This window comes from Vipera berus (assembly GCF_964194415.1).
Source record: "Vipera berus genome assembly, chromosome: 16".
Taxonomy (NCBI): domain Eukaryota; kingdom Metazoa; phylum Chordata; class Lepidosauria; order Squamata; family Viperidae; genus Vipera; species Vipera berus.
The window spans coordinates 870,173-883,184 of NC_138219.1; the positions used below are offsets into that span (position 1 = coordinate 870,173).

General features: G+C 54.4%; 2 protein-coding genes across 4 annotated transcripts in view; one reads left to right on the forward strand and one right to left on the reverse strand.

Moving 5' to 3' along the window:
• Positions 1 to 13,012, reverse strand: part of PC (pyruvate carboxylase) — a 144,102-nt gene that overhangs the window by 43,191 nt on the left and 87,899 nt on the right. The window lies entirely within an intron of this gene.
• On the forward strand, positions 1,005 to 10,799 carry LRFN4 (leucine rich repeat and fibronectin type III domain containing 4; the record flags this gene model as incomplete). The annotated part of the gene is made up of 4 exons (XM_081340955.1): positions 1,005 to 1,208; positions 5,504 to 5,579; positions 6,768 to 8,166; positions 9,532 to 10,799. 4 exons carry the CDS (start codon positions 1,005 to 1,007, stop codon positions 10,205 to 10,207), a joined length of 2,355 nt encoding a protein of 784 aa, XP_081197081.1. The 3' UTR covers positions 10,208 to 10,799.

Here is a 13,012-nt window from a genome sequence, read left to right on the forward strand (position 1 = left end):
GCCCCAGATTCCTGGATAAGGGGAGAATTTTCTTCCTGAGCGGCTGCTCCGACTCTTCCCCAGAAAAGAGCTGCCTTTCCAGCTCCTCCATCTTCCTCTCCCCAATCAGAGCTCAAGGAGGAGGATGTAGCGAGGCAGCCAGGGCTGCCAGGGCTGGAAGAAGAGCAGCAGCCCATCCACTCAGCCCCCCCCAGCAGAAACGAGAGCAGCTTGGGGAGGCAGCGAGGGGGGAGGGGGCAAAGCAGACGGGAGCCGGCAGAGCACGGGTTGCAGGCATCACATCGCCCCTCCTGCGCACTGAAGCAGCAGCAGCAGCAAGGCTGGCAGAGACAAAGAGGGTCCGGAGGAAGCGGGGCTGCCCACCACACCATTCTGGGAAGGCTGCGACTGCCGGATGGTCAAGACTTTCCGGAGCCTGAAGGAGGGCGGAGGAGGAGTGCCAGGTCCGGAGAGGTTCAGCCCCCCCCCCCCGCACAGAGGAAGGACTGCGAGCCAGGAAGAGCCCTGGACAACCGGTCTAAGGGGGCAGGAGGATGGAGGAGCAGCCACGGGGTCTCCGCAGGGAAAGAGGGCCAGCAGCATCCAGAAGAGGGGAGACAGCCGGGGTTCTTCCAGACGCCCGGCTGAGGGGCCCTGCAGTGGGCCTGGGCCGGTGAATCAGAACTCAAGGCTGGCAGAAGAACTAGCCCCCCCCTCCTCCAAGAGCTCCAGTTGAGACCCCGTGGAATTCCACCCTGAGGGCTGAAAGGCCCAGAACTCCGTGGAGCCTCAGGAACCCCAAGGCCTGAGAAGGGCCCGGGAAGCCGAGAAGGCTGAGGCGGCCAGAACCTGATGGGCCAAAGAGTGAAGGACCGGATGAGCCAGCCTGCCCGGAGAGCGACCACCCTCGCTGGCCCTGGGGCTTGAAGAGCCCGGCATGGCTGCCTTCACTCCGCCTGCCTGAAGCTGCAGCTTTTCTCTGGCTGGGGGAGGGGACCGAGGATGCTCCTCTGCTTGCAGCCTGGATGCTGCCTTCAGCCACCCCGAGCCTTTTCCACCGAGGCAGCTGGGCGCCTCCCCATGGCACCCCGAGAACCCGCGGGAGCCCCGGGGCCACGGCCTGCTCAGGAGACACTGAGGAGGGGGCGGCACAGGGACAGGTGACTCCGTCTGGGGAGCAGCTGGACTGCTACGGCTCATCTCTGGGGTGCCCAGAGGCCAAGGAGAAGGTAAAAGCGGGCAGGAGAGGGACAGATGCACGTGAGGTGGGGGGGCCTTCGGGGTGGGGTGGGGGCCAGCTGAACGACCGCTGCTGCTGCGACAGAGTGGACTATGTGGCTGGAAAGGCAGAGAAGCCTCCTCCAGTAGGGAAAAGAGCCAGGTTTTCCCTTCCTTAGGCTTCTGCTCCCTGGATCTCCCCCCCCAAAGAGCCATGGGAAAGTTGTGCTATGACAGACCCAGCAGGGTCTCCCCCACAGGTGCCCCCCTCCTTGCTCTTTGACTTTTGTATCCTGAATCCAGATCACCAAGGCTGGTAGATCATCCTTCCTGCCTCCCGGCCATTCCCCCTCCCTCCCCTCCCCCTCCCCAGCCCTTCTGCCCCAGGCAGTGCGACCAGGGACCAGGGTTCGTCCCGCCTTGAGAGGGAAAAGGGAAGGGGCGTCTCCTTCCACAGCCCAGCATCTTCCACCTAGCACGGGGAGGAGGCCTTGGTGAAGGACTGCCATCTGCCTCCAAGGAAAACCTCCCAATCCCCCAGAATCCCCCAATCCCTCCTGCCAAACGTTTGTCTCTTTGGCTACAACCCTGGATTGCATTGAGATGGTTCCATTCTTCAGCCTCACACACCCCCAACCCCAAATGCTCCCCACAAGCCAAGTGCAGGAGGAGGACCAGAAATTGCCTTGGTCGTCCCTGAGCTGGCAGAGGCTCCCCTGGGGGACCTACTGGATGCTCTTGAGGGACCCTTCCAGTAATAGCTGCCCCCTCCCCATCAACCAGTATTTGGATTGCGGGGGGAATGTTACATGGTCCTACTAAAAGCTGCCTCCATAAATCGGACTGCTCTCCACATAGATCCACGCCTGGACAGAGAGTGGTCCGAACCTGAAGGCCCCACAGTCTGACTCAGAAAAGTGCTGGTCAACTAAGGTCACCCCACATATACACAACCCGCCGCCCCAGTGCATGCCCTCCCCTACACACAGACAGGGCACCTACCAAGTATACAGCCTAGCCCAGCTGGACATCTGCAGCCCAGGCTGAGCAAACACATCAAGGGGGCCCAGGAGCACTCACGGTCTGGGTCCATCAGAACTCCGATGCCGGCCAGCTGCCAATGCCGGCCATGCCAGCAGACAGCCAGAGTGGGAGGGAGTGGAAGAGCGTTTATTCACTGGGGGCTGGATTTAAGGGGAAGCCCCGGGTGCTTCTGAGCACTCGGAGACCTTCAGATCTACTACAGAGGGGGAGTTTCAAAATCACGTAAAGTAATAGTCCCACTTCTACTACACTAGTGAGACCACACTTGGAATAGTGTCCAGTTCTGGTCATCACAATACAAAACAGATGCCAAGACCCCCAAAAGAGGGCAGAGAAGAGCCACAAAGATGACCAGGGGTCAAGAGGCTAAATTGTTTGATGAATGATTGAGGGAACTGGGGATGTCTAGTCTAACGAAGAGAAAGACTAGGGGTGACACGGGTCTTCCAATATTTGAGGTCCTGCCACAGAGAAGAAGGGGTCAACCTATTCTCCAAAGCACCTGAGGGCAAGACAGGTGTTTTACTTTCCTGCCTTTGCTAAAGGCCTTCACAACAACTGGGTTTGGGGCCCATCGTGTCCTCCTTGGCCAGCCAGACCACATCAACAGAAACACAAGTTCTGGACCCTGACCTGCCTCTGCCCTCTCCCCTCCAGCTACAGCAGCTGACAACTAGCACAATAAAACAGTAGTAAGGTAACTGCAATGATTAAATATGTTTTTAAATACCTGCTCATAAAAACACAGCACAGCCATAGCTCCTTGGATGTCTGCCCTCCTAGGTCTTAGCACAGCCAGTGCAGGGCCGTCTCCTTCCGGAGGAATCTAAGGATGTCCCGAGACTGGGGGGCCTTCCATTCCGTCCCGTGTTTCTCCCCATCCAGGCACTCCCATCTGTTCCGGGGAGCCTCTGGCAGATGACCTCTCCGGTGGCTTCACTCAGATTGGGGGGGTGGAAATAGCTGAGGACTTGACCTCTTGCCGCCTGAGGGAAACTGCCCTCTTAGGACCCCAACCGCTGCAGGCAACTTAGACCACCACAGTTGCTCATCCAGCCGACCAACAGGGACCGATGCAGTGCCAGTCTCATGCCCAGGCCTGACCCCCAACCGAAAGCGATCCAGGCTCCCCGTAATTGTCACCTCGCCACAATAGAGGTTCCTGTGCTGGCTGGGGTAAGGGCAGAGGCACAGTCTCTTTTTACATTAATCACTCAAAAAAATTAAGACGTTGTCACCAATCTTGCCTACCTCACTCTGAACAATTCTTTAACAATGGCCTTTAATCGTCCATTCCTCTCGTCTCCTCCCTTTCCGTTCGGCTCCAGTTCTGGTCACCTGATAAAATCAGGGCCTGGCGTTGGAAAACTCCTTTGCAGATCCTTTTATCCGGTCAGAGCTTCCCTCCACAAGAGAGTTTCAGGATGTCAAACCACAAAGGTGATTTCGTATTTTAACGTTCTTCTGTTTGCAATATTACCCTACTGGACCCTATTGAGCAGAAGAGCTTCACCAGCGCTTTCAATTATTTTTCCCTTTGCTTTCTTGAATGCAGAATTGTAGATTATATTTATCTCTTCTAGTTATAGATGGCTTTTTGATTGTTACGAGGCCGTGTCTAGAATATCAATGTCTCCTCTCAAAGTCTGTTTTATTAACATAAGCCACACCATTCTAGTCTTCAAAATCTTGTTAAGGATTTAGAAAAGAATCATAATTAAAAGAGTGGCTATTAATTACAACAAATGACTGTATACAGCATTAGGTCAAGCAACAAATGAAAGCATTGAGGTTTCCCTGGAAGAATCCCCACTTTCAGAGTGAGGTGGGCAGCACATACATTTAATAAATAAATAAATAAATGCTTATAATCCAAATCCAAGGCACTAAGAGGAGCGACGCAGGGGGCAGGTGCATCTTGCCCTCCCGTCCCTTCAAAGAAGATGCTGACAGCCGCCGCCCCCCCCGCCCCCCATCCTCCTGGTCCAGGCCTGAGCAGGGGATGAGGCTGCCTTGGCACAGCTTCTTTCCCCTCCGGCCACCGCGGCCCTGCCCCTCCCCAGCCGTCCTGAGCCCGTTTGGCAGAAACTTCCTTAGAGCAGCTGCACAAAGATGCCAGCCAGCCAGGCTGCTTCCCGGCAGGCGTGGCAGAGAAGCCACACCAACACAGAAGACCTGCACACGACGGGAGGGGAATCGAGCCTCCGCAGGCGGGTCTGGGCTCCAGGGGTTCACGAGGCAGGAGGCCAAGGCAAGGGGTTTGGCTGCAGAGCTCCTCGAGATGGGGAGATGCTTACAGAATCGCTCTGCCTAACCCCACCAGCCCCCTTCTCAGGACATCCCCACAAAAGGCTCCCTGAACCAGCAGGTGCCAGGCCTCTCTTGCTCCAGCCTGCTCGCCTCTTAGCATCTCCTGTTCTAAGGATGAACCTCCAGGGCCTCGGAAGTAACTGTGCCTCCCCAAAGGACAACATAGCATCGCCCCAAGCTTGTCTTTTGGCCTACAGGACCCCTCGGCTTTGCATCCCCTGGGAGACTCTCGGTGGGCTGAAATCAAGATGTAACATGTAATGCCTGCTCCCTAGCCTCAAATAGTAAAATTCAGTGAAGAGGTAGGGGTATCCAAGGTAGCAGATTCTTACACACAACACTGAATTAAGCCGTGGTTCGTTTAACTATGATTTGTTGTACAAGTCAGTGGTCTGGATCACACAAGAGGCTAACCATAAAATGGTGTGGGCAACAGAGAGACCACGTGTGCAGCACAGTGGACAGTCTGCAGCATCCAGACTCTTGGATAATGCTGCCCAAATTCAGAACTGTGATACAGTTAACTAGGCTCCATTACGGCTTGACGAGTAGTGTGCACCAGCCTATGTTTTCACACTCACTATGCTGAACAGAGGCTAAGCTCTAGTCCCTTGGGTGAACCTGACACGGTTGGGCCAACACTACATTTTGAAGAGTGTGCTGTGGCTTACTCAACAAATTGAGTGCGGCCTCAATAAAAGCTAATGCAGATTTAATTTAATGTTAATTAGAATTATGTTCACTCAACAAACAAGGTATTGCTAAGACCAACACCAACATTCATTTAATTTACTTTAAATGTGGTTTAATTAATTAAACGCAGCCATCGGGTTATTCTCTACCTTTTGCCCTCCAGCCACATTAAGAATCTCTGTGGCAGCAAATTTTAGAAGAACTCCTGGGGGTGAGAGAGCAACTTGCGAGAAGCTGATTCTTCTCCTCCCCCTTGAAGTCCAGGAACTCCGGTAGCTGCCAAGTGGATTCCCAGAGGACTCTCCAAATGGAAGCAGGGAGCTCAAGCCAACCAGGTTAGCGAAATCTGATCCTGAGAGCCCATTTGCTCCCTGCTAAGATTCCACCCAGAAACAGAAATACGAGGAGGAGAGAGGAACAAAACCAAAATCAAGGATGGCAACGAATCTCAACATGCCGTAGGAGCCTCAAAAAGCATCAGGTTCTTCTTCACCAAACATCTTTTGGTGGCCCACCTTTCTCTTCTCACTCGTGCTAATTTGTTCAGATTTTCATCTGGCTCGTAATTGTACATATTGGGCACAGAGGCATCGGTCGGGTGATCAAAAGAGCACTAAAATTTCTAATCTGGGGATAGACTGCGAAGGATTTTTAAGTAAAAGTAGCAAAGCCTGTGTTGAAATAAGATGGGGAAATGTGTGTCTGATAAATCATTTATAACCATACATAGTTTATGAATACTTCAATTAACAGAAGCCAAGACGGAGTTGTCACAGATGATGCAAAGGTGCAAAGGAGGGCTAATATTTTGGACGACAGAAGATTCAAAAAGATCTGGGCAGCCTCCAAGGGATTTAACAGAAGAAGTTAAACAGGATGGAATTTAACAGAAGAAAGGCACAAGATGTGGGGGAACCTGGCTTGGCAGGACAAGGGGGGACGGGGAGCTGAGCCAGCCGCATGACGTAGCTGCCACAAGGGCAAAAGAAATCTTGCAGTGCCTCAATTGGTGCACAGAGTCCAGATCCCAGGAAGGAACTGTTCCTCTCCCCTCGGACCCTCTGCCCAGGTCAGACCCCAGGGACAGACAGCACTGTGGTCCAATTCTGGGCATCAGAAGGGACAGTGAAAAGCTGGAGCTCAGTGCTGGGCTACTAAGCCTAAGGAGATTCAGTTAAAGGATCTGGGCATGTTTGGCCCACAGAACAGACGGCTGCAATACAAGAGCAGCCTCCACGTGCCACACAGAAGAGGAAATAGACTTATTGTCTATTGCACAACCAGAACTGCTAGATTAAAATTACAAAGGAGGAGGTGGACTTCCTGAATTCACAAGCGGGCGGGTGGGTGGAGCAAGCTACTTTCAGAGATGGTCCGGTGGTTAAGAGGGGACTACTAGAGGACTAGGCAGGGAGGGAACAAATGTGCACCACGTCCTGAGAAAGAGGGGAAGGTCCAAAGGTCCAAAAAAGGACAGTTACCAAAGCCCCCTATGCCCACTGACCTATTTTCCTCTCTTCCAGGGCCTGCCAAGGCAACTACCATGGAAAGGCTGCTTCTGATCCAGCTTCTGATGGTGGGGAGCACCTTCGCTCAGGTGGAGTCCTGCCCCTTTCACTGCGTCTGCCAAAACCTCTCCGACTCACTCAGCACCCTCTGCGCCAACAAGGGGCTCCTCTTCATTCCGCCCAACATAGATCGGCGGACAGTGGAGCTGCGCCTGGCTGACAATTTCATCCGGGTGGTGGAAGCCCCGGACTTTCTGAACATGACGGGCCTCGTGGACCTCACCCTCTCGCGGAACACCATCGACACCCTCCGGCCCTTTGCCTTTGGGGACCTGGAGAGCCTCCGCTCGCTTCACCTGGACAGCAACCGGCTGACAGAGATCAGGGAGGAGGCTCTGCGGGGAATGCTGAACCTCCAGCATCTCATCCTGAGTAACAACCAGCTGGTCAATATCTCTGGGGCTGCGTTTGACGACTTCCTCTTGACTCTGGAAGACCTGGACTTGTCCTACAACAACCTGCGCAGTGTCCCTTGGGAAGGCATCCAAGGGATGCTTTGCCTGCACACCCTGAACCTGGATCACAACCTGATTGACTTCATTATGGAAGGAAGCTTTGATGAACTCTATAAACTCTCACGGCTGGACATGACCTCCAATCGCCTTTCCACGCTGCCCCCTGACCCGCTGTTTGCCCGCTCCCAGATTGGGGCCATCAGCCCAACCCCTTACACAGCCACCATCACGCTCAGCTTCGGAGGAAATCCTTTGCACTGCAACTGTGAGTTGCTATGGCTGCGGCGTTTGGCGCGGGAGGATGACATGGAGACCTGTGCTTCCCCTCAACACGTGGCTGGCCGGTATTTCTGGTCTGTACCAGAGGAGGACTTCACCTGCGAGCCGCCTCTCATCACCCGGCACACCCACAGGCTGTGGATCTTGGAGGGCCAAAGGGCCACCCTGAGGTGCAGAGCCCGTGGAGACCCCGAGCCGGTCATCCACTGGGTCTCCCCTGATGACAAAATCATTGCCAACTCCTCTAGGACCATTTCATTCCGCAACGGCACCCTTGACCTTTTGGTGACCATGCTCCGTGATGATGGGGCCTACACCTGCATTGCTGTCAATGCTGCTGGGGAGTCAACAGCCACCGTGGACCTCAAAATCATCCCCTTGCCTCATCGAGGGAACGGAAGCATCACAGTGCTGCAGCAGGATCCGGGCTCCTCCGACATCGCCACCTCTGCCAAGAGCTCTGCCAACGGCACCCAGGAGGCTTCCGAGAAGAGAGTGGAGGTGCTGGAGGTGACTGCCACATCAGCCCTGGTGCGCTGGCTGGCAGATAAGTCGACCTACATGGCCTGGATGTATCAGATCCAGTACAACTGCACGGCGGACAATGCACTTGTTTACAGGTAAGGGGCTGTGGTGTGGGGACAGGGCCTGCTCCCAAGACGGATGGGCAAGCAAAGGGCTCTTAATTTCAGGCTCTCCTTCCTGGAGAAGTCCTGGCAATGAAGGTCCCTGGCTGTTTCGGTACCATTCAGATTTCTCAGGATACAAACGGGCCTCTCCCCGATTACATCTCGGTTGCTCACTCAACTGGAGGGCTCTCCCTCTGTGAACAGTGTTGGACTGCACAACAGGCACAGAGTTGTCTTCCTCAGTTCACCCCTTTCCTCTGTTCCCACAAGACCTGAAGCATGTACCAGTGAGACAGCTGGCTGTGCTGGAGGAGATTTGGCACTGGGGATGCAGTAGGTTATGCCAAGAGTGTGCAGCATCCCCAAAAGGTTGAGCATTGCTCCCTTGAAAGAGAGTCGCCCACAAAAGGGACGTGGCCCTGAGCGAAATCGCCCCTTGAAGGGCTTGGCTCCGCTTGGTAAAGGCCCAGTTCCTCAGGGGGGTGGGGGAGGCTTAAAAGGCTCGAGGCTCAAGCAGACGCTTTCAACTGCAGGGGCTTCTGCAGAGCTTTCTGCCCCTCTGCCCAGCAGGAGGTGGGAGGATTGGCCCCCAGAGACGGGTGGCAGAATTCATTCTCTAGGAATGGAATCCTTCAGCACAACCCAGGCAAGAGAAAGGATTTTCCACAAATGAATTTCTTTCCTAATGGCTGCATTTCGTAGGAATTTCTAACCTTAAAAATCAAAAGCACAGAAGAGGGGGATCACACCACTGGGCAGCCCAAACAAGGCCTGGCTCTAAAGAAACCACCTCTCCTTCCCAAAGGCTCGCCCCTCTGGGGCAGGTCCCCCTCCCTGGCAGAGTCACATCCTCTGCCTCTCCTGACCGGGCCAGCGCTCCTCATCAACCGTCTCTCTAGGGATCCAGCTCAGGGTCCCAAATGAAATGCTCAGGGGGGCAGGGGGCGGAAGAGGGCCCCCCTCTCCAGGGTCTTTAACCAAGGGAGGGAGAGTCTTCAAGAATCAGATAAAACTTGGCTTCAAGAAGGCCTGAGAGATCTGTAGGGTGGGACAACAGCTCTTGCTGTATAAACTGTATAAACTCTTGCTGTATAACAGCTACGGTTAGCTTTTCTTTCCTTCTGCACCAATAACTGTGCCACAAGATTAACCGGATTTTCTTGGACACAAGAGAGTAACAGGCCATTAACGTGCAGATAAGCTGCCTGCATAAGGCGAGATGGGGTGGAAAGGCCCATGTCCAGGAACGGGTGGGGGGTGGGGGTTCTGTCCCTAGAGAGAAGGACCTCCCCCCATCAGAGGAGGGAGGGGGTGGAGGCCGCGGATGCTTACTCTTCCCATCTTTCTCGCCTGCAGGATCATCCCTGCCAGCAGCCAGGACTTCCTTCTTAAGCACCTCGTGTCGAGCATGGATTACGACCTGTGCATCTTAGCCATCTTTGATGACCTGGCCACCTCTCTGGCCGCCACCCACCTGTTGGGCTGTGCCCAGTTTACCACGCAGGAAGCCTACCCAGACTGCCATTCGCTGCACGTCCACTTCCTAGGGGGGGCCCTGACGGTGACGGTGGGAGGCATCATCGTGGCTTCCTTGCTGGTCTTCACAGGAGTCATGATGGTGAAGTACAAAGTCTGTGGCAGTGTCCACGGGAGCCTGCCCAGAGTCAGCAACGTGCACTCACAGACCAATGGCGGGCATCCAAATGGCCTGCTGCCCCAGCGGACACCCCCCAGGGAGCGCCAGCAGGGGTGGGCCAAGGCGGGTGCAGCTGAGGGTGCAGAGCGTCGGATGGGAGGGGCTGCCCAGGGGGCCCTGGCCTCGGCCAAAGCCAGGCGCAGCAGCTCCCTGGACATGGGAGATGCCTCCTCCAGCGCCTGCTACAGCTACGCCAAGCGTCTGAGCTTCATGTGGGCCAAGCGCAGCCAGTCAGTCCACGGGAGGCTGGCGCAGGGCACCTCCTTTGAAGACAGCAGCAGCGTGCGGCCCGGACCCTTCCTCAATGTGGATAAATTGGAGGAAAGCGTGGTATAGCCCTCGTGGGGGAGCACCGGCCTCCTACCCCTAAAGCATCTGGGACAGCGTGCCCCAACGGGAGGCCCACGGAGGGCAGGAGCCGATGGACGAGGCAGCAGATGCTGGCCTTGCTTCAGCTGGTTGAACCAAGCCCTCCACGTGGAGGCCAGCCCCGCTGACCAGGCCCGGCCATGCCCAGAGCACAGCACCCGAGCCAGCCAGGCTTGGGCTGAGACCTCCTGCAAGCTGGGGAAGGAGAGAGGGCAGGAGAGAGAGGAGGAGAGGCTTGGAAACGGCTTCTTCCTCTGCATTTTGCAGCTGACTAATTGAGGGGCAAATATAGCGACCTGAATTCAAGAATCAATTATTTTGAAGAGGAAAAGAAGACAGCTTTGAAAGGAAAAAGAAAACAGTTGCCAAAAGACAGCAAGAACATACTGTTCAAGGAGTCTAAGTCATCAAGGATTCAAAGACAGGAGAGTTAACACAGAAAGGAAGCCTTTGGGCAGGATTGGGTGTAATCTGTGTTAAAACAGAGGTGTGAAGGCTGGAGGTTGAGGGTGGGGAATTCAAAATTCATGTTAAAGGCAAATCCTGTACCTGGCATTTAATGACCTCTATAAATGTCCATATATGTATCTCTTTTGGCTACTGTTGGTTACTGTTGTTGTGCAATGAGGAGAGTTCTCCCCTCTAAATTCACTCTGTAGAAAAGGGAGGGAGGGAGGAAAGGAAGGAAGGAAGGAAAAGGAGGGAGGGAGGGAGAAAGGAAGGAAGAGAAGGGAGGGAGGGAAGGAAGGAAGGAAGGAAGAAAAAGGAGGGAGGGAGGGAAGGAAGGAGGAAAGACAGCTGAGGGAACCCTTCCCCCCAAACCCCAACTCTGGTTCGCAAAGAAGGCAAAAAATGCAAAGTCTACCTTTGCAATCCCACTAATAGAAGTAATGTCAAGTGCCAGGGAAGTCGGGAGATCCGGGCAGTTCAAATGAACATAAAGTTTGACTGCAAGCTCACGCTCTCTACAAGAATCTGGCCAATTAACGGTCAACGCAAACTGGCGGCAGGTAAGAGTCAACAGAACTCGAGGTGGGCTGGACTTAGATCTCTTGTGGGCGCAAAGGGACTCGTGGCTGATGGCCCGCTTGGCCCTTCCCTCCCTCCCTCCCTCCCTCGGACCCAGCCTGGTCATCCCCTACGAGTAACTTCTCAAAAGGAATCTGCATTTTTCCTGATAGGTAAAATTCTACCATGGGTGCAGATTTTTACTGTCTGGTGAGATTCTCACCCTCTCGGTGCCCTGGGGGTCTCTCAAAGTTTGCCTAGAGAAGTGGAAGATTTCAAACTAGGCCGGGTGTCTTTATTTTCAAAGAGGCCGCATTCTCTGGGGGTCCTTTGAGAGCACAGAGGGAGGCTGAGAGTGACAGGTTCAGGAATGAGGCCATGAAATGCCTGCTACCCCCAAAAGGAATCTGGACCAAGGGAGGGCAGGGATCAGCGGCAGCCCTCTGGGGATGACCGAATGGGCAAGCCGGGGGACTTTACTTTGGAAGGGGTAACAGTCTACCTCCCACTCTATCCGGTCCAGATGACAGAAGGCCAGAGGGAATGCTTGGAGGGGGGGCTGAAAGGTGACCTCTGGGCCCAGCACCTCTGCAAGGAGGAGAGCCCGGAAATCAGAGCAAGAGATGAGGCCGAGCAAGCTCAGCTCCGGGTACGGCTAGTCCTCAGGGCCTCTGGGGCTCACCACAAGACTGAGAGGCTTGAGAAGCAACGCAGAGGCTGCAGTCCGAGGGCTAGAAAAGAGAGAACGAGACTGGATGTGCCCAGCCTGAGGAGGCAGTTCTTCCTGCCAGGTAGCTGAGGTGCCTCTGGAGAAGGCTGGCCCTCAGCAGCATGGACCGGCGGAAGAAGGCAGGGCTCCTCTGCCCCCAACTGCCCCCTCCCACCCTGGCTGGAGACACAGAGCCCCACTCAGGACTCCAAAGCAGGAGAAGAAAGCTGATCTGCGCACTGCGGGGGCGATGGCAGGGTTCCCGAAAGCCCCCCAAATCTCCTAAAGTCGCCCATCGTGGGTGGGAGGACAAAAAGGGTCTTGGGGGAGCCTGTAAGGCATAACAGGAGGGGACAGCTTTGGGGGTCTCCTGGGGGGGTTCCATTTTTTTCTTCCTGGGCTCCACACTAAGACTTGGACTGCGGGTGGATGGGGGGGAGAGAGGCAAAAGAGGATGGGCCCCTTGGAATCTTTGGAACAAACACCACACTCTGAGACTGGCCTATTGGGGTCTTGAATACCTTCAGGGCAAAAACAACAACCACCCCCATTCTTTTTACAAAGACAAATATTGCTAACATGTTAAAAGAAGCTAGGAGAAGAAGGAAAAATGAGAGAGTTAATCTAACATGGAACACCATTCACACAGTCACACTAATAACTTTTAAAGGGACACAATAAATGGTTCAGAAGGAAACTTTCCCTTCTCAAAGAAGTGATGGGTCTAACTGTATCCTGAATAATATATGACTTTAGTCTGACCAAAATTTATCACCCGACAACACCACTTTTGCTTCTCAATAGTAAGGCAGCCTTAGGTCAGGCAGCTTTATCAGTTTTCAAGCCTCCATTCCCTGGAACATCCAGGCAGTATTTTACAGCCCGCTGTGGCTTTCTGGGGCCTGGCTGGCTGAAGAACATGCAATGAATTTTTGTCTTCAACACCGACACTTTATGGCCCTTTCCTGTTTTTATTGATTCATGTCACCAGATGCCAGACAAAGGAACGTGGGCGGCCTCTCATCAAGCTGGCTGTCAGCTTTTTTCCAGAAAGC